General features: G+C 53.6%; 1 protein-coding gene across 1 annotated transcript; it reads right to left on the reverse strand.

The window, feature by feature from the left end:
- Nucleotides 1-3,868: 3,868 nt before the first annotated feature.
- Nucleotides 3,869-21,782, reverse strand: CDX1 (caudal type homeobox 1). The gene is made up of 3 exons (XM_027606025.1): nt 21,255-21,782; nt 6,870-7,015; nt 3,869-6,320 (listed from the first exon to the last, which is right to left on the reverse strand). Exons 1-3 carry the CDS (start codon nt 21,697-21,699, stop codon nt 6,117-6,119), a joined length of 795 nt encoding a protein of 264 aa, XP_027461826.1. The 5' UTR covers nt 21,700-21,782; the 3' UTR covers nt 3,869-6,116.
- Nucleotides 21,783-26,002: the final 4,220 nt, after the last annotated feature.

The following is a 26,002-nucleotide window of genomic DNA, read 5'->3' on the forward strand; positions in this document are numbered from 1 at the left end:
TGGGTGAGGAGAGAGGCAGGCCACGTGCGTGGACACTAAGGGCCAGGTCCTGGGTTTCAGCGATCCAGTGCCTCCTTTGCTGTGTGACCTTGCCCACGTTACTTAAGCTCGCCGCGCTTTTCCAGATGAAAGATGCCTTTCATCCGGAAAATGGGGATAAGAATCTTACCCCCTAACAGTGATGTGAGGAATCCAGGGAGATTGTGCATAGAAAATATGTAGTACAGGGCCTGGCACATAGTAGGGGCTCAGCTGACACTTACTGACTATGAGTTGCCCACTCCTGCCACAAAAGGAACAGCCGACATGAATCAGATATGTATTCAGTCGTCCAATCTACCAATATTTATTATGCCAGATCCCAGGCTACATCTTATTGTCTCAGCACGGTGACCTGGAGAGACATATGGCCTCATCCCTATTTTACAGGTGAGGAGACTAAGTTCCTCACTCAAGGTCACAGAGCTAGTGAGTGACACCAGTGACAGAGTCAGGCCCCATGGACCTTCTGGGTGGTCTGGAACATTTCTCCTTTTGCTGGGATGAAAGAGATACAGGGAGGTTTGGGCAAGAATAGACAGAGCAAATGTCACCGTGTTATTGTGATGGCTTGTGACTTAGATCATGAGCACCTGGGTTCCTCTCCACCAGCAGTATGACCTTAGGAATGTTATCATTTCACATCTCTAAAATGAGCCATCAGCGACACCATGCCTGACCGACCTCTCAGGACCTTGTAAGGGTTTGTGTGAGCCTGTGACTAGGACGGGGAATTATTAACTACAGTGTTATTACACACTGGTCTGGTACATGCTAGGGGACCTGGCATATGCATTGTAGATCATATCCCTTTCACTCACAAGTGTCCCACTTCAGACACTAAATCATAGGGTTGCCCTACCATTAACCAACATGGGGAAACCTTCAGGGAGAGTGAGGATATAAGGGCCTCCTGCCTCTCATACCCCTGGAGCCTGGAAGGAGGCAAGAAGGGTTTAAATCAAAGCACAGGTCCAGGAAAAGGGCCTGGCTGGGTCCTGGGCCCGCCTCTCCTCCCGGGGTCCCACCCCGCTGCTCCTTCCTTTAAGCCTGGCCTCAAAGGGCAGGTCAGGGGCTCTCCAGATGCAGGAGGAAGGAGCCCTTTGCGCATGAAGGTGAAGGGAAGGAACATTCATGAAACCCTACTGTGTTCATTGGATGGAGGCTTATATCCAACATCTGTTTTGTAACTCTTTCCAGCAGCCTGAGAAGACAGGTTTGGGCATCCCCAGTTGCACCTGAGGGAAGGGTCTCAGAGGAGTGAAATCATATACCCAAGTTTGCACAGAGCGCGGAATCCCTGGGCTTTGGAGAGGGCAAAAGCCCTTGGCTACCGAATCCAAGAAGGCCCCGGGCAGGAACCACCTCCCCCGCCCCTCCCCCAGGGCCTGCCTGGAAAACTGGCCTCTTTATGGTGACTTCCCAGTTGCGCCTGCTTCCCCTAGATTCAGCCCTGGGGTCGTGGGAGGGAATAGGACTGGATCTTTTTTTTCTTTTTTAAGATTTTATTTATTTATTTGTCAGAGAGAGAGAGAGAACAAGCAGGGAGGGCTCAGGCAGAGGGAGAGGGAGAAGCAGGCTCTCTGCTGAGCACAAAGCCCGATGCGGGACTCCATCCCAGGACCCTAGGATCATGACCTGAGCCGGAGGCAGAGGCTTAACTGACTGAGCCACCCAGACGCCCCAGGACTGGATCTTTACTTTAGTCTTCCTCAAGCAAACACATCATGGGGTGACCACTGAACATCAGTGGCAGTCACTGGGGCTGTGAGTGCAAATGGGTCCAGGCTCATACTTTTCAGATGGGGAAACTGAGGCCCAGAAAAGGCAGGACTAAAAAGAAGAAGAAGAAAAGAAGAAGAAGAAGAAGAAGAAGAAGAAGAAGAAGAAGAAGAAGAAGAAGAAGAAGAAGAAGAAGAAGAAGAAGAAGAAAAAGAAGAAGAAGAAAAAGAAGAAGAAGAAGAAGAAGAAGAAGAAGAAGAAGAAGAAGAAGAAGAAGAAGAAGAAGAAGAAGAAGAAGAAGGAGAGGAAGAAGAAGAAGAAGAAAAGGCAGGACTTGCACAATTACTGCGTGAAGCAGAGGTGGGTTTAGTCCTGGCATCTAGGAGTCTGACCCCACTCAGGCTCTGCCCTCCAGATCACACCTTTCTGTGATCTGTGATCTGGAGGGCAGAGCCTGAGTGGGGTCAGACTCTGCCCTCCAGATACGGTCAGATCCTCTGCCCTATCACTGCAACCCTTGTTAGGAAAGTCTGGTCTTCCTCAAACAAATAAACAAAACCCCAGCATCTTCTAGAAGATATTGTCCATATAAGCCCACCTGCCCACTGAAGCCCCAGGCTTACGATCATACAACTGGCCACGAGTTCAGCCACCAAGCACGTTTGACACCGTCCCCTCTCCCTTATCCCAGAGCAAGTTTGGGTAGTACTGGGCAGAATAACTACTTAGGAATCCTAACCAGTAAATCATCTATCTCCCTTCCCCCTTCCCACCTCTCTCTATTTCTCCTGGTCTCACATCAAACCAGAATGGAGATGTGTTGCTGATTTAAGGAAAGTGTTAGATGAAAATGTACTTCCTTTTATTATATAGGGAGATATTTTTAAATGCATATAAATAAACATTTTTAATTTGCTAAAACGTTCAGACTTTATCGCTGCAGAGCATGTGTTTTGTTACACCAGCGAGTGGCGACTGTGAAAAATGAGGAATCAGACTGCTAGTCCATCTGGTATGATTCAGAGAAAGTGGCTCCGGAGCAGCCGCACTGGGACGGATTGCCCTCCAAAGCTGCCCTGTCCGAGGCCGACTCTGCATCCCATTGGCTGGGCACCCCATCCACCCGGAGCCGGGCTGGTTTCCTTGGAGCTCCGCAGTCCTCCTGCCCCCCATCATAACCCGTTACACATGCGTGCACACACATGTACCCTGAGCGGCAGGAGACCTCCCCTACTCCTCATGCTGGGCGGAGTCCTCCCCTCCAGCTGAGCGGCGGCCCTCTCTGCTCTGCCCACACCAATCCCTTGGCAGTCGACGGGATTGGCTCCTCCACAGACTGAGGCTCTCGGCGCGGCATTAGGGGTCTACAGGGGAAGTTGCATGCAAAATATAGTGCTGATGTGCATGCTTCTGATTTGCTAGAGGCCATGACCAGGCCATGGGCCTTTGAGGACCAGGCCAAGCCATATCTGGCGTTTGTCTGGACACCCGGTCTCAGCACCAGCTCAGGGCCCGCCACCTGGGAGAGGGTGGCATAAAATTGCTATACGCAAAATAGGAGCAGTAGCAGCTATTCCTGACAGGAAGGCTGGAATACCTCTTAGCACTGGGTCAGCTGCTGGGTCTGATGGGACATGAGGGGTCCCTTTCCTGAGCCATAACACCCTGGGCTCCGGTGGAACTCTCTGAGTGATACGGAGCTCACGACTCACAAGGCAGCCCATGACAATGCTTGGAAGTTGTTTGAGATCAAAGTTTTCTCTTTCCTGGAGCTCGGACACCAACTGACAGGCGATCACCAACCCACCTTGTGGGCCCCACCCAAACCCCTGGCTTCCCATGTCGGCAGCAGCTGCAGCTGACCCAGCCTGCCAGGCCTGGCCACTGACCTCCTGCCAGACAGAGGTTGTCCTGTGGCTGGGGACAGGCTTGTCCTGCCTCAGACCTCCCAGACTGCCACCAGCCCTCAGCACTGGGGTGGGGGAGGGGGGGTGGAATAAGGGTAGTTAGAACATTAGGCAGACCTGTAGGGATGCAACAGCCCCATGAGCAGGTGGCCAAAACACAGCACCTACCCTGTGCTAAACACAATTCTGAGATAGGTTCAAGGATTTTATTTCCATTTGACAAATGAGGAGGCCAAGGCTCAAAGAAGCTAAGTGACTTGCCTGAAGTCTCAGAGCTGGGAGGCGGTAAACTGGAGGCCAGGCCGCCTGACACTGGAGCCTGGGGCTGAACGTTGAGTCCCCCCAGCCCACGGCATCTCCACACTCCGGAGTGTGTGGTGTTCACTGGGGTGCTAGTAGGGGGCTCCTGGGTAGCAAAGCATGGAGAATGCTGGATTAAAGAAAATCCAAGGGGTTTCTTTGCTGTGGGACTTGTCAGAGCCCTTGATGTGTTAATGTACCACTGGGACTCCCCCAGAAGAGTTGAGTCTGCAGGACTTCCCAAACTTACTGGACCTGAGTCATATTTCTTTTTGGTAAATGAACTCCTCAGTTTTACAGATGGGGAAATGAGGCCCAGAGAGGGGAAGCAGTTAAGCCGGGGTCACATAGCAAGTATTTGTGAAAATCAGAAAACTGTATCCCCTCTGCCAACTACCCTCCCACCAGCTCTCTTCCTCTGCCCTTGGAACCATAGTTCTTTCCCTGGCACCATCTTGCTCCCATGCCTTAGATGCCCACCATCTGCGGGGAAGTTGTGGGGCCTCCCAGGCCACCAGCAGGAGGAGAGAGGGAAGTGCCTACTGCCTTCAAGGGCTAGTGTGGGGCTGGAGCCACCTTGTGCCTTGTTGTCATGTGTCCCAGGAGCAAAGGGCAGACAGGCAGGCTACACACGCTTTTTTATGGCTGGGCCACATCCCAGAACAGTAAACAGAGGGGCGGGCAGCTGGCACCAGAACCTTCGAGAGAGCAAAGGCCCCAGGTGGCAGACTCCTGCCCACCTCTGGAAGGGAGCTGAGAACAGTTTTCTCAGGAGTTTTAAAACATCATACTTTAAATTCCTATTGTTCATATTCTTTTTTACCATTCCTCCTTGGTTGGCCTGACAGCACCTACTAGATCTTTAGGCCTCAATCCAAACATCACCTCCTCCAGGAAGCCTTCCAGACCTTCTGCCATAAGCTGGGAGCCCACTCTGGGCTCTGTTCCTTTGATGCCCAGAGCAGAGCTCCGACTGGGAACTTTTGTGGGCCAAGGACTGTGCATTCCCTGGGCTCGGCCATGCCTGGCACATGGGGGTGCCCAATGAATATCAGCTGTTGAGTAAAAAATGTGAGCTGAAAGTGCTTGAAAAATTCAAAAAACCGATATATTGAGTCTGATGAATCTGCTTACAAAATGGATTTACAGTTTTACGTAGTCTCATAGACTTACTCTAACAATGTCCTGTTTTTGATCTTTCAAACACGTTTTAAAGGTGACCTTGTTAGAGACCTACAGAGACCGGAGGGGACTATGCAATTGTCAGGGAAGGGTGTGGATGGTTTATACTTCTTTAGCATTTTCCTTTAATGCTGGGTATAATGATTTTTATACTTTTTTTTTTGAAAAGAGAAAAAAAATTTATTCTTGAAGCTGCATCCAAGAGATTCCACTCTATGTGCAACACTTGCCCAGCTGTGAGTTCTGCTTGGTCTGGAGAAAGTTCCCTGGGGACTCCCTGGGGCCTGGGCCCTAAGGGATAGCCTAGGAGTGTAGAAACTAGGCAGGTGGACTCGCCCCCACCCGGCTCCCTCTGCCTGTCCCCATCTGGGGGCCCCACTGAGAATGCTCGTGGGGCATACGGCTCTGCAACCCAGAGGACACAGTCATCAGAGCCTCTTGCTCTGTCCCGCTCTTGTGGGCTTTGTGCTTTGCATCCATCCGGCCTAGAGAGGGATCAGGGTAATTTGTGACGGGGACAGCTGGAGGTGAGGCTGCAGGAAGAGGCAGGTGGGAGCTGACCTCATCCCTTCCCCTCAGGTCATGGGCTGCAAGCATTCCGTCTTCTCTCGGCTCTAGCTCCTTCCCCCTGAGTCAGTCCAATCCCTCCAGCGGCCTCCCACCCTTGAACCCATCCGTGGAGGAGGAGGTGGGGCCTGGGAACTTATCGCAGCCCCTCACCTAGCCCTCTAGGGATCGAGACCTCCCCCCTGAGGCCTAGAACACAGGAGCTGGAAAGGCCCTTATTCCACAGGCTCCAGGCGTAGATGGGTCAAGGGGATGCAGGGCTGGGTGGGCAACTTGTCCAAGGTTACCCAAGGTTAGTGGCAAGGCTGGGACTCAGACCAGGCCTCCTAGGCCTTAACGGGAGCCACATGCCCAGCACCTGAGTCCCTAGGCCCCCAGCCCACAAGGCTGGGCAGGGGGCTACGGCAGATACTCCTCCTTAACTGGCATTGGGGAGGAGGCTCCCAAGAGGCTGGCAGAGCTGGGACACAGGCCCCCCAGGGGCGGCCCAGCTGCGGTGGGGGTGACTTCGTGGGCTGGTGGGGGGGGTGGGGGGGGCTGCTGCTGCTTCTTCTTGTTCACTTTGCGCTCCTTGGCCCGCCGGTTCTGGAACCAGATCTTCACCTGTGGTATGGGAGAGCAGAGATGGGCTAGGTGGTGGGGAGACCAGATGGCAGAGCACGAGGAAGACAGGAAGGACAGCTGAGCTCTTATTTCCCCATGTGGGGTTTACGGCCTCCCTCCTGCACCACCACCCGGGCTGTTCATGGCCGGGGAATGCAACCTCCTCCTCTAGAACCTGCTCCCCGACCCTAAAGACAATATCTCTGTAACCTTCTCGGTCCGCATTTTGGAAGACCCCTCCTCCAGGAAGACTTCCCTGTGCTCCCTGTAACTGCTCCCTCCTTAGGATTTAAACAGCAATCATCCTAGCTGCTGTAGCCTATAGCTAATCAGATCCCCCTTCCGCCCTACTGGGGGTCAGGGATATTGGGTTTTGTTGCAGGTGGGAGGATTTGGCAGCAGCTCAGTTTCTGCTGAGTGCTGTGTGACCATGGTCAGGAAACCCAACCTCTCTGTTCTCCTCCCTGACTGAGTCTATAACCTGCCTGACACCCTGGAGGCCAGATTCCCAGTACTGCTCCTGTGGTGAAGGTGGGGGGACCCACACACCTGCCGCTCAGTGAGCCCCAGATTGGCAGCGAGCTCTGACTTCCGCCGGATGGTGATGTAACGGCTATAGTGGAACTCCTTTTCCAGCTCCAGGCGCTGGTGGTCGGTGTAGACCACGCGGTACTTGTCCTTGGTCCGGGTCTTCCCTGAGAAGCAGAGGGCCCAGGAGGGGAAGTAAGTGTGTGTGTGGGGGGTGCTGCAAAAGCTGAAGCAGGGCCCCAGGGAGGAAGCAATCCAGGCCCCCCCGAAAGGACCCTGAGGTTGGGAGGGACGCGCACTCAGTCCTGGGGGGTAACTATCATTCCCCTGGGGTCAGACTTGGAGACCACCAACCTGAGAGGCAAGCACTGCTCTCATGCCCATTTGGGGAGGCACGAGGCTCAGAGAGGAGAAGCAATTTGCTCAGGGCTCAACAGCAAGCTGCTGGTGGAGTTGGGCTTTCAGTCCAGCTCCCCCGACCCAGAGCCCTCCTCTGATCCACCAACTCCACCAATTTTCACCCAGCAGTTTCCAGATGCGGCTGTGCAACAGACACTTGGGGAGCGCGTGAAAAACACCGCTTCCAGGGCATCCCTGACCCTGTGAACCGGAAAGCCTGGGGGCTAGACTCGGCATCTTAATTTTTTTTTAGATTTTATTTATTTTTTAAGTAATCTCTACACCCAACGTGGGGCTAGAACTCACGATCCTGAGATCAAGAGTTGCATGCTCCACTGACTGAGCCAGCCAGGCCCCCTTAAAATCTGCATTTTTAACAAGCTCTCCAGGTGGTTCTGATTCAGGATCCTGAGACCACGGGTGGTCACACCAGAGACAGAGAGGGACACCTAGCAGCTCAGGGCAGACTGAGACCAGTGACAAGTCAGCGGCTCCTCTCTCCAGCGCAGGAGGAGAGTGGGGATGAGCCACCACAGGCAGAAGTGGAAGCTTGCTGCTCCATCCTGGGGTGGGTTCTCTTCACTTCCCGTCAAATGCCTGGTGGCTGCTGGCCCAACAAAAAACACTGCTCGCAGCCCCAAGGCCCCGAGGACCTGTCAGGTACCTCCAAAGACCCTAGCCCTGGACACCAAGCCCTAAGCTGGGGTTGCAGCAGTCTGCCCAGAGCCATCCACACCACCGCCTCTTCCCTGTGCACAGAGCAGTGATGCAGGCTCAGGTAACAAATATTTACTGAGCTCCTGCCGTGGGCCAAACACTGGGGTACACCAGCGAGCAAAATTAAAAAAGGTCCCTACTCTCAGTGAAATCAGGTTCTAGTGGAACCTAATCAAAATAATCACAGATCAAAATAATTTGATATGTTAATGCTAAGTACTTGATATGTTAATTGATAAGTATTCTTAAGAAGAAGAAGACAGGAAGAAAGGACTGGGAATTTGGGGAGGAGAAAGTATGAGATTTTAAATAGAGTAGTCCATGAAGGTCTTACCAAGAAGGGGAATTTAAGCAAAGATCTAAAGGAGGTGAGGGAAAGGGTCATGCAGGTATCTGGGGAAGAGGGCTCTGGGTGCAGGGAACAGCAAGTGCAAAGGCCCTGTGGTGGCAGCATGCCTGAGATCGGATGTGTGGGGAACAGTGAGGAGGCTGGTGTAGCCAGAGTGCAGTGAGCAAGGACAGAGGTGCAGGTTGTCCAGGGCCTTACCAGCCACGGAAAGGACTCTGGGTTTTACTCTGTCTGTGATGGGAGCCATTGCAGGCTTCTGAGCCCAGGAGACATGAGGACTGATATTGGTTTTAATCTGCCTCTGGCTGCTGCCTGGAGGACAGACTGGCAAGAAGGGGAAAGCACAGATAGGCTTGCAATAACCCAGGAGAGAGAGAAGGCTGTGGCTTGGCTTCTCTACAGGGCTCGGCCTGGGGCCGGGAGCAGGATTTGAGGACTGATTGGGGTTAAAGTCAGTACTCTCTTTGGGGCTGGGATCAGAGGTCTGTCTGGAGAGAATATTAAGAGTCGTGCTTGGCCTGGGCTGGTGCGGGGGCCTGACTAAACACCAGTTTCCTTCGCAAGAAGCTGAGTACTCGGCTATAAATAGGAGGCACACGCAAGCACTTTCAGACCTACCCGTGTCCACCAGGCCATGACGAGTCTCGGAATAACCGTGGACCCTGTTCCACCTCACCCAGTTGCCCCCACAAAGACTGGCCTTTACCTCCCAGGGTCACGGCTCTGGCTTTGCCTGTCCCTCAACACCCCTGTGCTAACCACCCACCCCTCTTCCAGCTCCCGCCCCACTACCAAGCCCACGCAGCTTGGCAGGACAGCCACTGGGCTCCCCAAGAGCCAAATGGTTTTGCAGAAAATGGGAGACAACAGATGTTTCTGGGCTTTTTTCCTTGGGTTTCCTGCCAGAGCAGCAGAACTGCACTGGACGCTTCCATAGCCACTGACCTCAGCCCACCACCCGATGTAGCACGGGACGGCCTCGGCCCTCGGCCAGGCCTGGCCCAGGAAAGGGACAAGGGAGTGGCTGCTGAGGCCTTGGCTCCAGATGGGCCCTTCCTTGGCCTAGAAAATTCAACGCCGACTCAAAAACAGTTCTGCTTAATGCGCCACCCCCGGAGCCCAGGAGAGCTCTGAATCTTCACTGGGCTGACGCCGGAAGGGTTCAGTTTGGTCTCCTCCCATTTTATAGATGAAGAGACTGAGGTTCGGGCAGGTAATACAGATGCTGGAGGTCCAAGTAAGAGAGGCCTTGTAAAACCTTCCAGTCCGACCTCCCCCGCACAGTCAGGGTCACTGAAGCCCTGGGCAAGCGTGGACTTGCCCAAAGCCATGTCACCTGGTGGAAAGTTCCCACTCCTTACTCTTGGCACAACTCCTCACCCCATCAGGCTTGGGGTCCATAGAGCCCCCCCAAGAAGCCTCCTAAGCCTTGGTAACAGAAGCTCAAACAGTAGACCACCTGTCTACTTGTACTTCTGGGAAGGGAGGGGCCGGATCATGGTAAAGGCAGGCCCCAGAGAGCTCTGGGCTGGGGCTAGATGGTCCGCAGGCTGGGTGGGTCTTTGAAAATGCCCAGAATACTCACAGCCTTAAGTGGCGGGACGAGTCTCCTTTCCCACCCAAACAGCTTGACAGATTACAAGCAGCGCTTATGAAGCTTATTATGCCTTTTCCTCAGGCACCCAGCACTCACTCCCATCTTTTCTGATGAGCAAGTGGGGAGCCAGCACACCCATTTCCGTAGATGAGGGAAACGGGGGCTCAGAAAGGTGCCCATCCTTGCTAAGGGCCATCCTGCCTGGTAGTGTTATCCACCCTGGGCTCAGGTGATCCAAACTGTAGCCTGACTCCTCCCAGATTTGAGGAGCGGGGAATTAGACAGGGGACAGGGCTCTAGCTGCATAATTATTTCTCTCTGTTCCAGCGAAGCTGCCAGGGAAGACCCAGCCCACAGGGCCTGTCACCTTCTCTCTGGGCCCAGGAGATGGGCTGGGGGGCTCAGGAACCACTGGCCAACTTCTACCTGGTGGAGCTCTCAAATCGCACCATTTTATTGCTAAGAAAATGGCTCTGCCAAAGAACAAAACATTTGGTATCACACTGTGGTCCAGAAACCAAGAAATCCCATATGCTATCCAGGGAGAAATAACTGCAACATCCTCCTCTGGAGCCCAACTTGGTAACATTTAGCCTCATTTAATATGCATGTGCCCTCTGACCCATTAATCCCACTTCCAGGAATTGATCTCACAGAAAAATGCCCAAAGCCATAGCTGTTTCAAAGGACACAAGACTAGAAGCAATGTACGTCTACAAGTAGGGTACTTGTTAGGGACGCCTGGGTGGCTCAGTCAGTTAAGCGTCTGCCTTCAGCTCAGGTCATGATCCCAGAGTCCTGGGATGGAGCCCCTCATCAGGCTCCCTGCTCCATGGGGCGTCTGCTTCTCCCTCTCCATCTGCCCCACCCCCAGTTCGGGCTCTCTCTCACTTGCTCTCTCTCTCTCTCAAAAAAATTAAATAAAAATCTTTAAAAAAAAGTAGGGTACTTGTTAAATAAGAGATGGTACATCCATGGAGAGTGACATTATGCAGTCATTAAAAAGAAATTATAAAGCTCCCCATGTACTAATATGCAGCAATTTCTAAGACATACTGAGTTACAAAAACAAAGCAAGACATAGAATGTTGTGAATTGTATGTTACTGTTTTTGTATAACAGTGGGACACACACACACACACACACACTCATACATGTGTGTGTACGTAGAATTCTTTCTGAAAGAAAATACAAATTATTAACAAACCTCTGGAGAAGGAACTGGAAGCTGTTGGGCCACAGCTAAGTGAGAGTCTTTGGGATGACCCTCCCTCCCTCCCTCCCTCCCTCCCTTCCTTCCCTTTCTCTTTCTCTCTCTCTCTTTTTTTACCATATGCAATGTGAATTTGTATTTTTTATTATTTTTAAAAAAGATTTTATTTATTTATTTGACACAGAGAGAGAGAGAGAGAGCACAAGTAGGGGTAGCTTCAGGCAGAGGCAGAGGGAGAAGCAGGCTCTCTGATGAGCAAGGAGCCCGATGCAGGGCTCGATCCCAGGACCCCGGGATCATGACCCGAGGCAAAGGCAGATGCTTAACCGACTGAGCCACCCAGGCACCCCTGATTACTAGTTTTTTTTAAGACAGAGAGAGAATAGGCTCCATGCCCAGCACGGAACCCGGAGTGGGGCTCGATCTTATGACCCTGAGATCATGACCTGAGCCGAAATCAAGAGTCAAACGTTTACCTGACTGAGCCACCCAGGTGCCCCTGAATTTGTATTTTTAATGACAGTCAGGAGCCCTGGGCTCTAGTCTCAGCTCTGAGCCCAAACTGTCAACTGCCCCAAGCCATCCTCCCTTCCGCCTCCTGTGAGTACCTGTGCCACCCTGGGAGCCTAGGAGGGAGGGTACAGGAGGTGCGTGAGAGGAGCAGGCAGGGAGAGGGCCCCAGGATGAATGATTTACAGGCCCCTGGGACGCTGGGGCTGAGAGGGAAGTCCAGGCTCCTGCAACAGGTGTCGGATGGGGGCCAGCCGCTCCCAACCACCTAATGAATAACCCTCTGGGCCAGATGCCAGTGCAAGGGGGTAGGGGGATGGGAGGGGAGCCCCCTCCGCCTCTTCAGTGATGAACACAGCAGGGAAAACCCTTGGATAACTCACCCAAAGGACAGGCTTTCTCTTTGCTCTAGCTTTGGGATTCGAGTAATGGCCCATCCATATGCAGTAGGCTGCTGTGAAGATAGCCCATTCCGCATCTCCTAAAGCATGCACAGTGGAGGTCCTGGGAAGCTTTTCAAAAGCACAGATTCTAGACCAGGAATTCAGATTCAGTGGGGCTAAAATGAGACTCGGGGATTTGCTACTTGAATAGCTAGCAGCGGACCCTGACATGTGGTTGTCTGGGCAAACAGACCTCTGGGATTGGACAGGACAGCTTCTCACTGGCTGGGTGAGCTAGGACTGGTCACCTCATCTTTCTGAGCTTCATTCTCTGTATCTATAAAATGGGGATCACTATTATTCTAATAATGGCCAACCTGTCCACGTGGCAGGTACTTGTATACATCTCTCAACAACTTATGAAGCTGTGCAACTGTTATCCCCATTTTCAGATGAGCAGAGTGAGGCTTAGAGAGGTCCACACATCTGGCAGGTGGGATTTCAACTCAGGTCTGTCCAGCCTCAGAAACAGCACTAGAACCTATTACACAGTGTGAGGTCTCCGTAACTACTCCCAACCACCAGGTGCACGGGGGATCGCTTTAGAAAAATGGAGGACACCTAGCACAGCCCCTGGCACTTAGTAGGTGCATATGGATGGGTAGGTCTTACTCATCTCCAACATGGCGGGGCAGCCATGGGGCAGAAAGCCTGGGAAATGGATCTGGGCGATGGGTGATGTGTTGGATGAGGCTGTTTATTTATAAGGTCCCTTCCAACTTGGAAACACAAAGCTCCCAATGTTTGTTGACTCTCTGGTTGCGTTTGTTATTTTTGCCGAAAGAATTCTAATTCTGATTTCCCTGTCTGAGAGCCTAGATACCAGGCCTGCCCAGCTGGAGGATAAGGGGCAGGAACTACAGCAGTGGCCTGCGGTGGGGCCGCCCCATCCAGCCTGGGCCAGGCGAGGACAGGGTTCAGCCTCTGCCCCCCAGGGCGGGGTGGGTGGCTCCAAGAAAATCGCATGGCCTCTGCGTCAGCACTTCCTCTGCCCCCTTCCTGCTGGGTCTGTGGCCCTGGGGGTGGGGGGGGTGACCGTGCCAGCTCTGGGCCCCCAGGCCTGGAACACCCATCCCGCCTCAACCCTCCATGCCCCCTCTCTGTGTGGTCCGGCCCCATCCTGACTGTGCATCACGATCACCCCCAACACACACACACACGCGCGGTATGTACACAGGCACACGTGTAAGCTTGTTAAAAATACCCCACCCCCGATCCCACCGCATCCTGCTCTTCTGCCTTTTTTAACAGCCCTTGGGGTATCTGAACCACTAGCTGAAGTCACTAGGTCTTGGTCCCAGTTCTATGCCATCTGTGTGGTCTTGTAGAAGTCCCTTCTCCTCTCTGGGCCTCAGTTTCTCCTGTGCATCAGAAGAGGGGCAGCTCCGTGGGCCTCTGTGCAGCTCTGAGCCCTCCTCTCAGGCGTTGGGCCCAGGTCTGACCGATCCTTAGCTGAAGGACTTGACAAGCGACTGAACTTCAGGCTTCGGACGTAAAAGCAGTTTGTAAAGGGCAAAGAGCTAAGGAGATGTCAGGGAGAGCTGAGTTATTTGCAGAAGCGGATGTTGGAGGAGTCCCTTGGGAGAGGGAGGAATGCCGCCTGATAGGGAGCCGCAGGGCAAGGAACACCCTGGCCTGGCAGTGGGGACATCTGGCCCAGCCACCAGCTGCACTGGCCATGTTCGGTTTGGGCTGGATTCCCCATCCCACCAGCAGGGGTTGGGACCTCTGCTGCATGGGGCCGCCCTGACCCGGCCAGTTAGATGCTGAATAGAGGTCCCTTCCTGGACCAGGAGGCTGTCTACTGGGCCCTGACTGGGTTCTTGTTCCGGCTGAGTTGCCAGTCCCAGGCGGCTCCATCACGGCTCCTCATTCAAGCCCTGGAGCAGTGGTGAGGCTAATGTGGGGCTGGAGGTCCTGCAGCCTTAGGCAAGCTCCTCCTTTCCACTGCGCCCTTTCCTCCAGGGCCACCTGGGCCTTGTCCCCTGCCCCGTCTTCTCCGTTTGGGCCCACAGTCTGGCTTGGCTGTGGGAGGCAGCAAAGAGGACAGAAAGTGCAGGGGCAGGTAGACCTGTCTGTCCTACCCCAGCCTGGCCACAGGCCAGTGGTGTGAACCCAGGCAAGTCACCGCACCTCTTTGGGTCCCAGTGTATTCACCTCTCAACTGAGGACATGAACTCCTCCTCGATACACTGTAGTTGTAGAGATGAGGTGTGGGAACCTATTGAATAAGGTAATTATTACTAAAAGCTAGTCAATGATGAAGAGGAAGATGACCAGAGAGACAGAAGAGGCCAGAGAGGCTCCTCGGTGGAGAATAAGGAGCCCATCGAGAACAGATTACCATTCTAGAACTCTCGTCCTGTGTCCTCCCATATGACAGCTACTAGCCACATGTGGCTACTTAAATTTAAATTAACTGAATAGAATTAAGAATTCAGCTCTTGAGTCATGCCAGCCATCTTTCAAGTGCTCGAGAGACACGTGCTGCTGGTGGTTAGCATACCGGACAGAACAAATATAGAGCATTTCCACCATCACAGAAAGTTCTACTGGACAACCCTGCTAGACCAAACTCCTGCCCTGGGCCAGATGCCCACAGCTGCATAGCATCCTAACCAGACTGCTTGTACTCTCTGCAAAGCATCCTGGTCTCGCATCTACCACCCACTTGTATTTTTCCACAGGGGCACCAAAAAAAAAAAAAAAAAAGCACCCTTGGCCCAGAACAGCCCTTCTAAGACTAGCAAACAGCAACTGTGTCCCTTCAACTCTCTCCCGGCCTGAACAGCTTGAGGCCCCTCTGAGCTGTCTCTTAGGGCGCATTCCAGCCTTGCCCTACCTGGTCATTGTCTTCCCATCTGGAAGTCAAGTGTCCTCGGCCCAGGTCCCGAGGGCTCACGTTCTGGGTGGGGTGCAGGAAGGGGCTTTGGACTCCAGCCCTCTCCTAGCTCACTGGGTGACCTTTGCAAATCTCCTCCCCTCAGGGCCTTGCTCCTGGTCTGCTTCGTGATGCCATCTTGCTCACCCAGTCCCACAATGGTGCCTGACACACAGTGAGTACTTGATGAATCCTTGTGGAACACATAACACAAATCTACTGCTTCCTGGTGGGGCCTTCATCTCAGTAAACGGCCACCACCCTCCGGATACTCAGGCCAAAAGCCTAGGTGGCGCTTCCGGCTCCCACAGCCAATCCATCAGCTGGTCAGCTCAACCTCCAAAGGACATCCTCCCAGACCTTAGTCAAAGCCACTAATCTAATGCAGAGGTGTGCAGTTCTGGGGTTGGAAATACCTGCGTTTGAGAAAATGCTGAGCATGTGCTGAGTACTCAGTAGATCAGGTTCATATCCTTATCACTGTGGTCGGTGCTCGGGACTTGTTAAATAGTTCATTCCCCTCTTTCATGGGCGGGGGGCGCAGATTAAAAACAAACTAAGAAAATAATTACAAACTGGGATTAGTATGAAGGAAAGTAAGCCTAGAGCTGAGAGCTAGATTAAATGGCAGGGGCGGGGCTGGGGGGACCTACTCTAATTAGCTTGGAGGAGGTCCCCTGGAGGAGGCAACATCTAAGTTGAAACCTGAAGGCTGAGGAGGTTTCTGTGTCATCAACGAGAGGGATGTTCCAGGAAGAGAGAACGGCATGTGAAAAGGCCCTATGGTCGAGAGCAGCAGAGGACCCTGTCTGCCTTGTCCTGCCCAGAATCCTCAGCCTGCCTGAATGAATGAATAAGAGAGGCATGTGGTTAGCCTGGAGAGACCAACAGAGCTCTGAGCCCTGGGGTGAGGGGTTTGAATTGGATTTCAAGAGCAATGGGAAGTCACTGGAAGATGTTGAGCTTGGAGCGTCAATCCTGGCTTTCACTAGCGTCTGCTCACTCTCTGTGTTGAAGCAGAGGAAACTATGCACCCCTACAAGCTTGGGGATTAGCGTGGTGTGGGCAGGGTTCAACAGGTTAACCCATGTTGACTCCAGATGCAAACGTTGTTTCCAAACCCCAGGAGCTCCAGGACAGAAACTAGAGGGCCAGCCCATTAAGATAACTTCCTACTGACAAGCCAGACCCTGCTGCTAACAAAGCTGTTTTGGACCTTCACAGTGAGTGATTCCCTAAGCTCTCAGCCGCAATATCTGCCAAAGCGGGGGGAAAAAAAAACATCCAACCAAAAAAAGCCTTCTGCCACCTTCTAACTGGGTCATTCCCCTTCCCAGCTACATCTGAGAGACGAGGTGTCAAACGCAGCTTCTGCCTAGAGAACCAGTTTTAAACAGCCTGGCCCCTGCTGTGCCCACCCTCCCCCATCAGCTTCTCCCGGCTCTTCCCTGCCCCCCCCCACAACCTACCAGCCTCCTTTCCCCACCTGGGCTGGGACGCACATGGGGAGGGGTCTGGGGCTACTGCGTGTGTTGCTTTATTTGACAGATGCTCCTTAGGCTGTGGAGTCTAGGTTTGAAACCCATGCTGTCGCATCCTAGCTGTGTGAGCTTGGGCAGGCACCTTACCCTCTCTGAGCCTCATTAATGTTATTTGTAAAATGAGGCTAATAATAGATCCTCACACCTCTTAGCGTTGTTACGAAGCTTGAGTGAGAAAATCCATGTGAAGTTCTTGGCACACTGCCTGGCATGCAGTAAGGATTCAACCAATACCACAGTTACCAGCTTTATCATGAGCTCCTACTTGGCGCAAGTCCTGGTGAGAAGGATGGGGCTGACCACAACGAGTCCTTTAGGTAGATGGAAGCGATAAATAAGATAGTGATGAGTGTTGTTAAAACCAGGGCCTGATACAGTGCTTGGAGGAGAGGGAACCAAGGAGGGCTTTCTAGAGGAGGTGGCCTTGGGAAAGGTACAACATTTGAGTTGGTGAAGATGTAGGAGGGCAGGAAGGGTAATTTAGGTTGAGGGACCCAGACTGGAGAGGCAGGGAATGTGAGATGTGTGTTTCTGTGCACCTGCTAAGGACTGGCAAAGACAGTCTTAGGCACTGATGCACTTCGTACCTACCGTGTACCAAGCACAGGGGCTGGGCTTGATGGGCACTGTCGCTTCGAGGTGCAATCCTATTATAATCCTTAATGTTATACTGGAAGAAACAAGGCTCAGAAAAATGATCCAAGTTAACTTGCCCGAGGCTGTGCAGCTTCTAACAGAAATGCAGTCCCAGGCCTGAGGCTCCCAAGCCCAGTCCTTAGCCATCCCCAGTAAGCACTGCTGTATCTAGAGAAACTAGTGAGACAGTGGCTTCAATGGTGGGTTGGAGCCAGTTCTCAAGAGGGCTCTGAATGCCCCAGAAATGGGGCTGGATTTGACAGCAATGAAATGGCATATAACAAAATGGGAATTCCATAGCAGCGGGGAGCCATGAAATGCTCTTGAGCAGGAGATGCACCTTGAAAAGGTAAATCTGGTAATGGTTGTGATGACAGCTGGGGCATCAGAGAGAGGCTGAAGGTGAGAGGCCAGGCTGGTGGCTGTGGCAATGGGCCAAGGGATAGGGTCTGGAATGAGGGGGGAGGGGGTTCATCCCTTCCCTGGGCCTCAGTTTCTCCATCTGAAAGCTGAAGGGGCTGGACCAAGACCTGAACCCTGCTGCAACAGACTCATCATCTCAGCAAACATCTCCCTCGTTGTATGGGACCTCAGCCTCCCCACAGGCCACTGACCTGGGAAGTACTGTTTGTTCATGAGGAACGGATGCTGAGCCTTTGACATGATGATGTCTGGCCCTCTTAATGAAAATGCTGCTATTTGTAGATGCAAAAGGGAAGATCACAAAATAGAACCCCTTGTAGTCCTTTCCTATCCTGGCCTCAGCCAAGTGATAGTAACCACTCAGAACTGGTTAATATTTTGATGATGGAAAGAAGCCCAACAGTCTCTCTCCTCTTTCCAGTTCTCACTGTCCCTCCTTAGGATAAAACCCGGGTCGTAGGGACGCCTGGGTGGCTCAGTCGGTTAAGCGTCTGCCTTCGGCTCAGGTCATGATCCCAGGGTCCTGGGATCAAGTCCTGCATCTGGCTCCCTGCTCCATGGGGAGCCTACTTCTCCCTCACCCTTTGCCTACTGCTCCCCCTGCTTGTGCTCTCTCTCTCTGTCAAATAAATAAATAAATAATACATAAATAAATAAATAAAATCTTAAAAACAAAAAAACAGTCCCAGTCCCAGCCTCAGGTACACCGACTCCTCAGCTGAGGATGGAGTACTGTCCCAGGAGGGAGACAGGAGCAACCAGGCTTCCACCCCTGGCATGAGCTTGCTCAACTCAACGGCCATGGGCCCCACCCCTAGGGCTGGGGCCACAGAAACGTGTCAAAGCCAGGATCTCACCTCTTCCCTCTTCTCTCGGTTGTCTGACTGTTCCTCACACTTGTCCTGTTCATTCATTCAACAAAATGTATTGAGCCCCTACTAAACGTCATGCACTATGATGGTGCCTGGAAGGTAGTGATGGGTCAAATGGATGTGGCTCTGGACCTCATGGGCGTTCCTTTGGTGGGTGGGGAAATAGACAACACAAACACACAGATAAGTGAGTAAATTGAAATCAGAGGTGGTGGTGCTCTGAAGGAAACACGGTGAAGGTTATCGACGTGTATAGGGGGAGCCTCCCTTGGGAAATCATGGAGGACCTCTCTGAGGAGATGACCATTAAGCTAAGACCTGAAGGGTGAGAAGGAGCTAGGCCTGCAAAGTTAGGGCACAGGAGTTTCCAGGAAGAGGGAACAGCGGCTGATAAGAAGACCTGGTACCACAAGACCAGGTGGCCAGCAACATTTGCTGTGGGGGAGGGGGCGCAGGGTGGGTGTTGGCATGTATTGACCTTCCCTTTGCCGTCATAGACAACAGCACTACACAGGCACCATCCTAGAGACCCTGGATCTTCATTGCCCAGAAGGAGAAACTGAGGCCAAAGGGGGGGGCACAACCTGGCCTCTCTCTCAGGGAAGGTCTGTAACTCCATCCCGATTCTGCCAATTCTGCCCCATCTCAGAGGCACTAGTCGGAGTCAGATGGCCCTGGGCAGACAGGCAGCAGCTTCTAGTTTCTAGAAAGCTGATGATCCTGCGTCCTCAGCCGAATGGGTCAAACCTGGCTTCTGGGGCAGCCACTTTCCTTGGGAGCCTGCATACTTCCCTGGGCTCTCTCATTCTACTTTGTGGGAATAAAGGGGGAAAGGTTGTTTTTGCCTTTGGGCAGACTCACTGCTAGGCCCCCATCTGCCTGGGGACAACACTTTCCAAATGACTTTTGAGACCAGAGGCTGAGCAGAGTTCGCACGCAGCTCCTGTGCCCAGATGGAAAAAGTGATTTGCCCGACGTCACACAGCCTGAAAGCTCCTCCACGCCTCCCACCAGTCCTCTGACCGCCACTGGCACACTCTCTCCAGGTCCTTGCTCCTGAGGAACTGCCCCTCCAACTGGGACCCCCCCCATCTCCAAAGTTGCCTGATCAGCAGTCACAACAACTGGAATAGAAGGGCAGGAAAGGCAGGCTTCCCTTCCAGCGAACAGACACAAAACCGGGGAGTCAGTGGCCACAGACACCTTCTCTCATTTAGTCTCATGCAGAGTTCTCAACCAGGGTTAACGGAGAAGTCTTTCGGGAGCTTCTAGAACCCCTCAAATTGTCTGCAGAATTAGGCAACACTTTTTTTCTAGGGAGAAGATTTGTATTTTCCACCAGATTTTTCAAAAGGGTCCTTTTATTACTTAAACAAAGGTATAAGACCCTTCCCGATCATGTCACAGATGGTAAAACCGAGACCCAGAAAAGATGACTTATTTAAGAGAAGCTATTGTTGAGAGGATAAGAACACAGGCTTGATGGTCAATCTGCCAGGGTTCAAGTCCCAGCCCCCCCTCCCCATTTACTGGTCTTATGGCCTCGTGCAAGGATTTAACCTCTCTAGGCCATAGATTTTTCACATTAAAAATGGGTATGCTAACAGTACCTACCATAATGTGAGAATTAACAGCAGGGCCTGGTCCATTAGTAAGTGGTCCATAAGCGTCAGCTATTCTTATTTAGCCAAGGTCACACAAATGAGAGGCTTCTGGAGGCAGATAGGAGCTTCCGTGTCCCTGGGACTCCCAAGAAGGTGCTACGATTATAGCCAGACCTCCCCAGCATCTGCCCCAGGACTGAGGAGTGTGTGGGGGGACATGGGGGTGAAGAGAGAGAGGAGATGGGGGAAGTCCCAGGCTCCCTCCTAGCTGGGGGAAGTGGGGGAGGGGATGGACATCAAAGGGTGGGCAGGCCGACTTCCCGCCCCTAAAGCCAGGTGGCCTTTGTCAGACAGGCCGGACACAGTCGGGACAATGGGGTATCGTGTTCACTTTCCGGCCAACAGGAGTCACTATCGAGCTAAGGCGCAGTCTGTTACATGACAAAGGGGGGACCTATAAAGGAGGTCAGGCCGCCGCCCCTCATTAAAGCTGGCCCTTTGTCCTGCCCCCTCCTCTGCCTTTGAAGAGGGTGGATCAGAGAGGCCTGCCTGGGGGCAGGAGGTTCACAGTCTCAGGAGCCAAACAGTAGCCACCTTCCCAACTGCTCCTGCCTGCCCCTCCCCCAGGGTCAAGAGTTCAGGGAGGGCCCTGGGATGGTAAGGTACGGACCCCCCCACACCAGTGTAACCACAGAGGGCTCTTTTTTAGTCCAAAGGATAGGAGCCACCAGTCTCTTCACTGTACCGATCCGGGTGCTGAGACCTGGAAAGGAAAGCGGCCCGCCTGTGTGCACACCATCAGTGCATCGCCCCTTCTGGGGCCGGTTTGCAGCTTCCTCTTGGGGATGGGATACGGGTGGAAGCCCCGGATGACGACGGGGGCCAGTGTTGCTAAAGAGCCCTGGGATAAGTCTGGGGAGCTGCGTTCTAGTTCCGGCCTAGCCCGGCGACCACGGGCGCGTTTCTTCACGTCTCGGGGTCTCCGTTCCCCTGTCTATACGGAAAGACAGGCTGTGGTTACCAAGGCCCGGCAGTCTGGGATTCAGAAGGGAGAGGCTGAGAGAACAGCAATCCAGGACCAGAGTGGTCAGGGAGGCCCAAGCGGGGAACCCTGGGGGAGCCGGGGCAGGGGTCAGACAGGGGGCGGCTGGGCCTCGCCCTAGCACCTGCCGGTGCCCAGGGGAACCGTCCGGAGGCGCAGGGCGAGGGAGGGGTCCTTACCGCTGCCACCGCCGCCTCCAGCCGCCACGCTGCGCCGCATCCACTCGTAGGGCGTCCGCCTTTGCGCTCCGGGTGAGCACGGTGCGCCCGGGCCGCCGAGCGGCTGCGCCAGGAGGCTTGGGCCAGGCCCAGGGGGCGCGGGCACCGGGCTAAAGTCTGGAGGGGGCCCGAATGCCAGCGGGGCTGGGCTGGCGGCAGGGGCCGTGGGGCCTGGGCCATAGGCGGCGGCCCAGTCGTCCTTGGGCGCAGAGAAGGGCGCGCTCCAGGCCGCAGAGGGTGCGGGGGCAGGCTCCACGTGAGAATAGCTGGTGAAGTCGGGGTACTGCGGGGGCCCCGGGGGCGCAGGCGGGGGGCCGTAGGCTTGCGGGCCCAGGCCGAGGCTCGCGGGCCTGGCGGGGCCGGGGTAGACCGGAGAATCCTTGTCCAGCACATAGCCCACGTACATGGTGGCCGCGGGGGCCCGCGCGCATGCTGGGCCCTGGAGCCGCCGCTGCGGGCCGCCCCGACGAGCAGACTGCTCACCTGAACTCGCGGGCCCGGCCGCCGCGCCCGCCCCACCCAGGCCTTTTATAGCTCCGGGCGCCCGCGGCCCCAGCCCGGGCGGGTTTGCATTTCAAAGCGGGGGGGAGCCTCAGGGCCGCGAATCAAAGGGGGAAACCCGTCGGGGGCGGGGGGTTCAAAAGGAGACAAATTGCCGCCCCAAGCGGGAGGCGGACGGGCCGGGGCCTGGAAGGGGGTGGGGGCGCGGAGGGCGCGTCCCAGGCCAGCGTCCGAGTCATCGCTAGGTGTGGGAGTCTCCTGCGGGGCCGACGGCCTAGCGGCACGAACACTTCGTTCTCCCCGGGCCGGCCGCGTGGACCGCCCGTGACCCCATTTTACAGGTGGAAAAAAGGGATCCGAGGGACGGCGAGGAGGGGGGGACCCCAGGCCGGCGTCACACAGCCACGTCGGCCCTGTGTTGCACTCGGCAGTGATCAGCTTGAAGTGAGGGGGCGACCTGACTTCAAACAGGGTTCCCCCTGTAAGGTAGCGAGTCCTTAATCTTTGGGGGGGGAGGGGTCACGACCCCTCTGAGCCTCCAGTGAAAGCTTTGGATGTTTTTCCCGGGAAAATGCACATATGCACATACACGAGTCTGCATACAACTGGGGCGTTTTCCTGAGTTGACTTTCCAGAGAAAGCTCTTAAAGCGGTAGGGCAAGGGCATCTTTGCAGGACCTTCTAGGGAATTTTTCACAATTCTCTTGACGAATCCTTTTAGCCCCCCCCCCGCCCTTTATTTTAATGAGAAGTTTCAAACGTACACAAAAGTGGAGCTTGCAGGGAACCACTAGACACCCATCACCCAGCTCCAACCATTAGCAAGATTTTGTAACTTATTTCATCCACTCCCCTCCCTTTTTGCTAAAGTATTTTAAAACAAATCTCCAACATCATGTCATGTTACCCCTACATACTTCAGCATGCATCTCTAAAACACATGGACACTTTCTTACATAATATGCCATTAACACATCTAACAAAATCAACACAAATTCTTGAGTATTATCTAAAACTCAGTTCGTATGCAAAATACTCCAGTTGATTCAAACGTGTCTTTTTAACAGTTGGTTTGTGTGAATCAGGATCTAAGAGCCCTGATTCATTTATTGTAGCTGGGGCCCACTGGTATTTTAAATGCATCTTGCATCCCCTTCTCCTTATATTAAGGACTGGTAAATATTTCATAGCTACCCAAGGGGGAGTGCCTAAAACAGGTGAGGAGCTGGGAGTGGGTAGCAAGGTTGAGAGATTTGGGGAAGGATTCATGAAGGACAAGTCTCTGGGTCAGGAAGTCTTGGGGCAATGGGTTTCCTTTCCCCAGTGGGAGTTCAGTGCCCACCAGCTGCACAGAGGCTGCCCCATGATGTTTGATCCTCCAACATTTCCTGGGGACACCCTAATTGTGCAGAGACATGTATTATCTATTCAACCTGTCCCTCCCTTGGGTAGGACATTTCAAGACTAGACAGATGTGTCAGGATCTGGATGCAATTTACAGGGTCCAGTGTAAAATGACAGTGTGAGGTCCCTTGTTCAAATATTATTGAGAATTTCAAGATGGTGACAGGAGAGAATTCAACCATGCCGGGGGCCCTTCTAAACACTGGGCCCTGTGTGACTGTACAGGTGACCCCCCCCCCCCGAAGAAGAAGGCCCTGGCCAAAATCTTGCACTTCTGGGGTTCTGATGGTATGGTACTCTAACAGAATAAGGGGCAGTAAAGACAGGGCTCCCCTTCCTGCTCAGAGGAACTCTTTCCATTGCACAAGTGGAAGCACTGAGGCCCAGAAAAGAAAAGGGGGGCGCTGCTTGGGCTGTCACTGACATGGAGGCACACAGGGCTGCCTCTGCAGGAAAGGCTCCCTTTCCCACGTAAGGAAGGGGACGTGTTGGTGAAATTTGCTCAGAAGTCATCTGGAGTGAGGGCTCCGCACAGCACTGACCTTTTCAAGGGGTCAGTAAAAGATTGCAAGTATACAGAGAAGGGAGAAGAGGCCCCAAAGGACTGGGTTTTCTCTCTGAGTTGACGAATTAATTGCTCTGACAAGGAAGAGAAAATCTGGAGTGGGGCTTGAAGGACTGAGTTTGGGGAGGGGTGCAGGGCAGACCTGAGACCCGAGAGAGAAAGCTGTAGGCGCAGACATAGATTTCAACCCCTCTGTAATAAAGTGCTCTCTAAAAGGCCATCCGTCACGAAATGGGCTGTCAGGAGATAGAGAGTGAGCTCATTATCACAGGAGGTATGCAAGTGACTGCGGGAGGGCTCTGATCAGGGATGCTGTGGAAAGTGTGCCTATCCTGGCGGGGAGGTTGGGGGCGGGGGAAGGTTGGTGCTTTCTAGGTGCCCTCTAAAAGCACAGAGGTTGGGAATAGGTATAAGAATTCATTTGTTCGTGTGTTCATTCATTTCACACATGTATTAACACTCCTCCTTTGTGTTGACATTGTGTTTGGTAGTGGGTAAGGCCTTGCCCTTGGGGTTTTCACAGTCTGGGGGGGTGGGTGGGCAGGGAAGAAGCATGCAGGAATCAAATAATCACAAACAAAGGTAAAATGACATCTTGGTAAGGGTCCCAAGAATTGGGACGTTTGACCCAAAGGCAGGAGATATGGAAGTCTTGCAAGAGGAAGTGACATAGGAGTCAAGGTCCTGGGAACAGGGAAGGGCATTGCGGGCAGAGGGACAGTGTGAACAGAGGTGTTGAGGCCCAAGGGGACACATGGTCTGTAGGACCGGACCTGGAGCTCAGTGATGGGAGGCAGGAGATGAGTTGATGAGGGCAGGGCAAGGCCAGGGGGGAACAGGCCTGATGAGAGGTGTGGGAAGACTTCCTTGAGGGCTTTGGGGGGTGGAGATAAGAGTGGAACGATGGCTGTGGCTGGCGTGTGGAGAATGAGTCAGAGGACAAGCGGAGAGCTGGAGAGCCGCGGGGAAGCTGTGCAGGGGTCCAGGAATGATAGAAGATAGTGTCCAGCATTGGGTGGTGGCTGGGAGCTGGGGGCCTTTTAGGCAAAGTGGGGACGATTTCCCTAGCAGGGAGAGCCCGGGAGCCCTGAGGCCTGGGGGAGCCATGGCAGCTACTCCCTGAAACCCTAGTGTTGTCCTCCCCCAGGGTAGGGGCTGGGGTAGGCCTCCCACTCCGCAGACACATGCTGGGGCAAACCTCTATTACCACCCTGCCCTGGGCCTGCTCTTTCTTGAGTCCTGCTGTTGGGAAGGCTGGGGCAAACTGGCCCTGTTTGCTGGATGAGGAAGCACAGAGAGGTCCAGGTATCTAGGCAAGGTCCCAGAGGCACAGCACTGGGCATGGAAGCTGGGTCTCCTGACCCCACTGGCCTTTCTCACTGCCTAACCAGAGTGCCCAAGAGGTCCTCAACCCAGCCCTGCCAAGCCTCCAAACCCACCCCTGGTCCACCTAGGGTAGGAGAGCAGGGACAATAGACTTCATAGCATCCTGATCACGGAAGACCCTTGCAGAGCCAACCTACTCATTTTACAGATAGGGCAACTGAGGCCTAGAAGCCTAAAGAGAGAAGGGATTTTTGCCAAGTTCCCACAACAGGACAATGCTGTAGTGGAAATAGACCCAGGTCTTCTGACTGCCAGCTCAGTACCCCTTTATCCCATCTCTCTGAGAATGCAGGGTTTGGCCCTCCACCTTGTGCCCGAGCAACAATGACAATAGTACCACTATCCAGTGAGCATTCACTACGTGCCAAGCGTGGTGGCCAAGTCATTTGCATGTATTATTTCCCGTAGGGTGAGCTAGGGTCCTGTTAACCCCATCTTGCAGATGAAGCAGCTGGAGCTCAGAGAAGTGAAGTCACCCACCTGCGGCCACATAGCAGGTGAGTGGCCTATCTGGAAGTTTTTCTTTCCTCTCCAGCTAAGCCAGCTTGGGAAGATAGTGCACTGTGTATGTCTCTCTCCTAAACTTGGGGTTTTGCTTATATAAATATCTGCTTCCTCTTCCTCCTCTGGCTCATGCAAAAGAGCCTCAGCTCTCCCCTTATCCTCACCTTCAAATGGATGCCCCCCGCCAACCAGAGATCTGAGACAGCCCTGATAGGACACCCTGGCTTTCCCCTCCCGAGGACACTGTAACTTTGTTCAAAAGTCCCGGGCTGGGCATCTGGAATGGCAGGTCCTGCCCCACCTTAGCCTTGGACTTGCCATGTGACCTTGAGCACTTGCCCCCCTGGGT

Source organism: Zalophus californianus, chromosome 5 (genome assembly GCF_009762305.2).
Source record: "Zalophus californianus isolate mZalCal1 chromosome 5, mZalCal1.pri.v2, whole genome shotgun sequence".
In the NCBI taxonomy this organism is placed as follows: Eukaryota; Metazoa; Chordata; class Mammalia; order Carnivora; family Otariidae; genus Zalophus; species Zalophus californianus.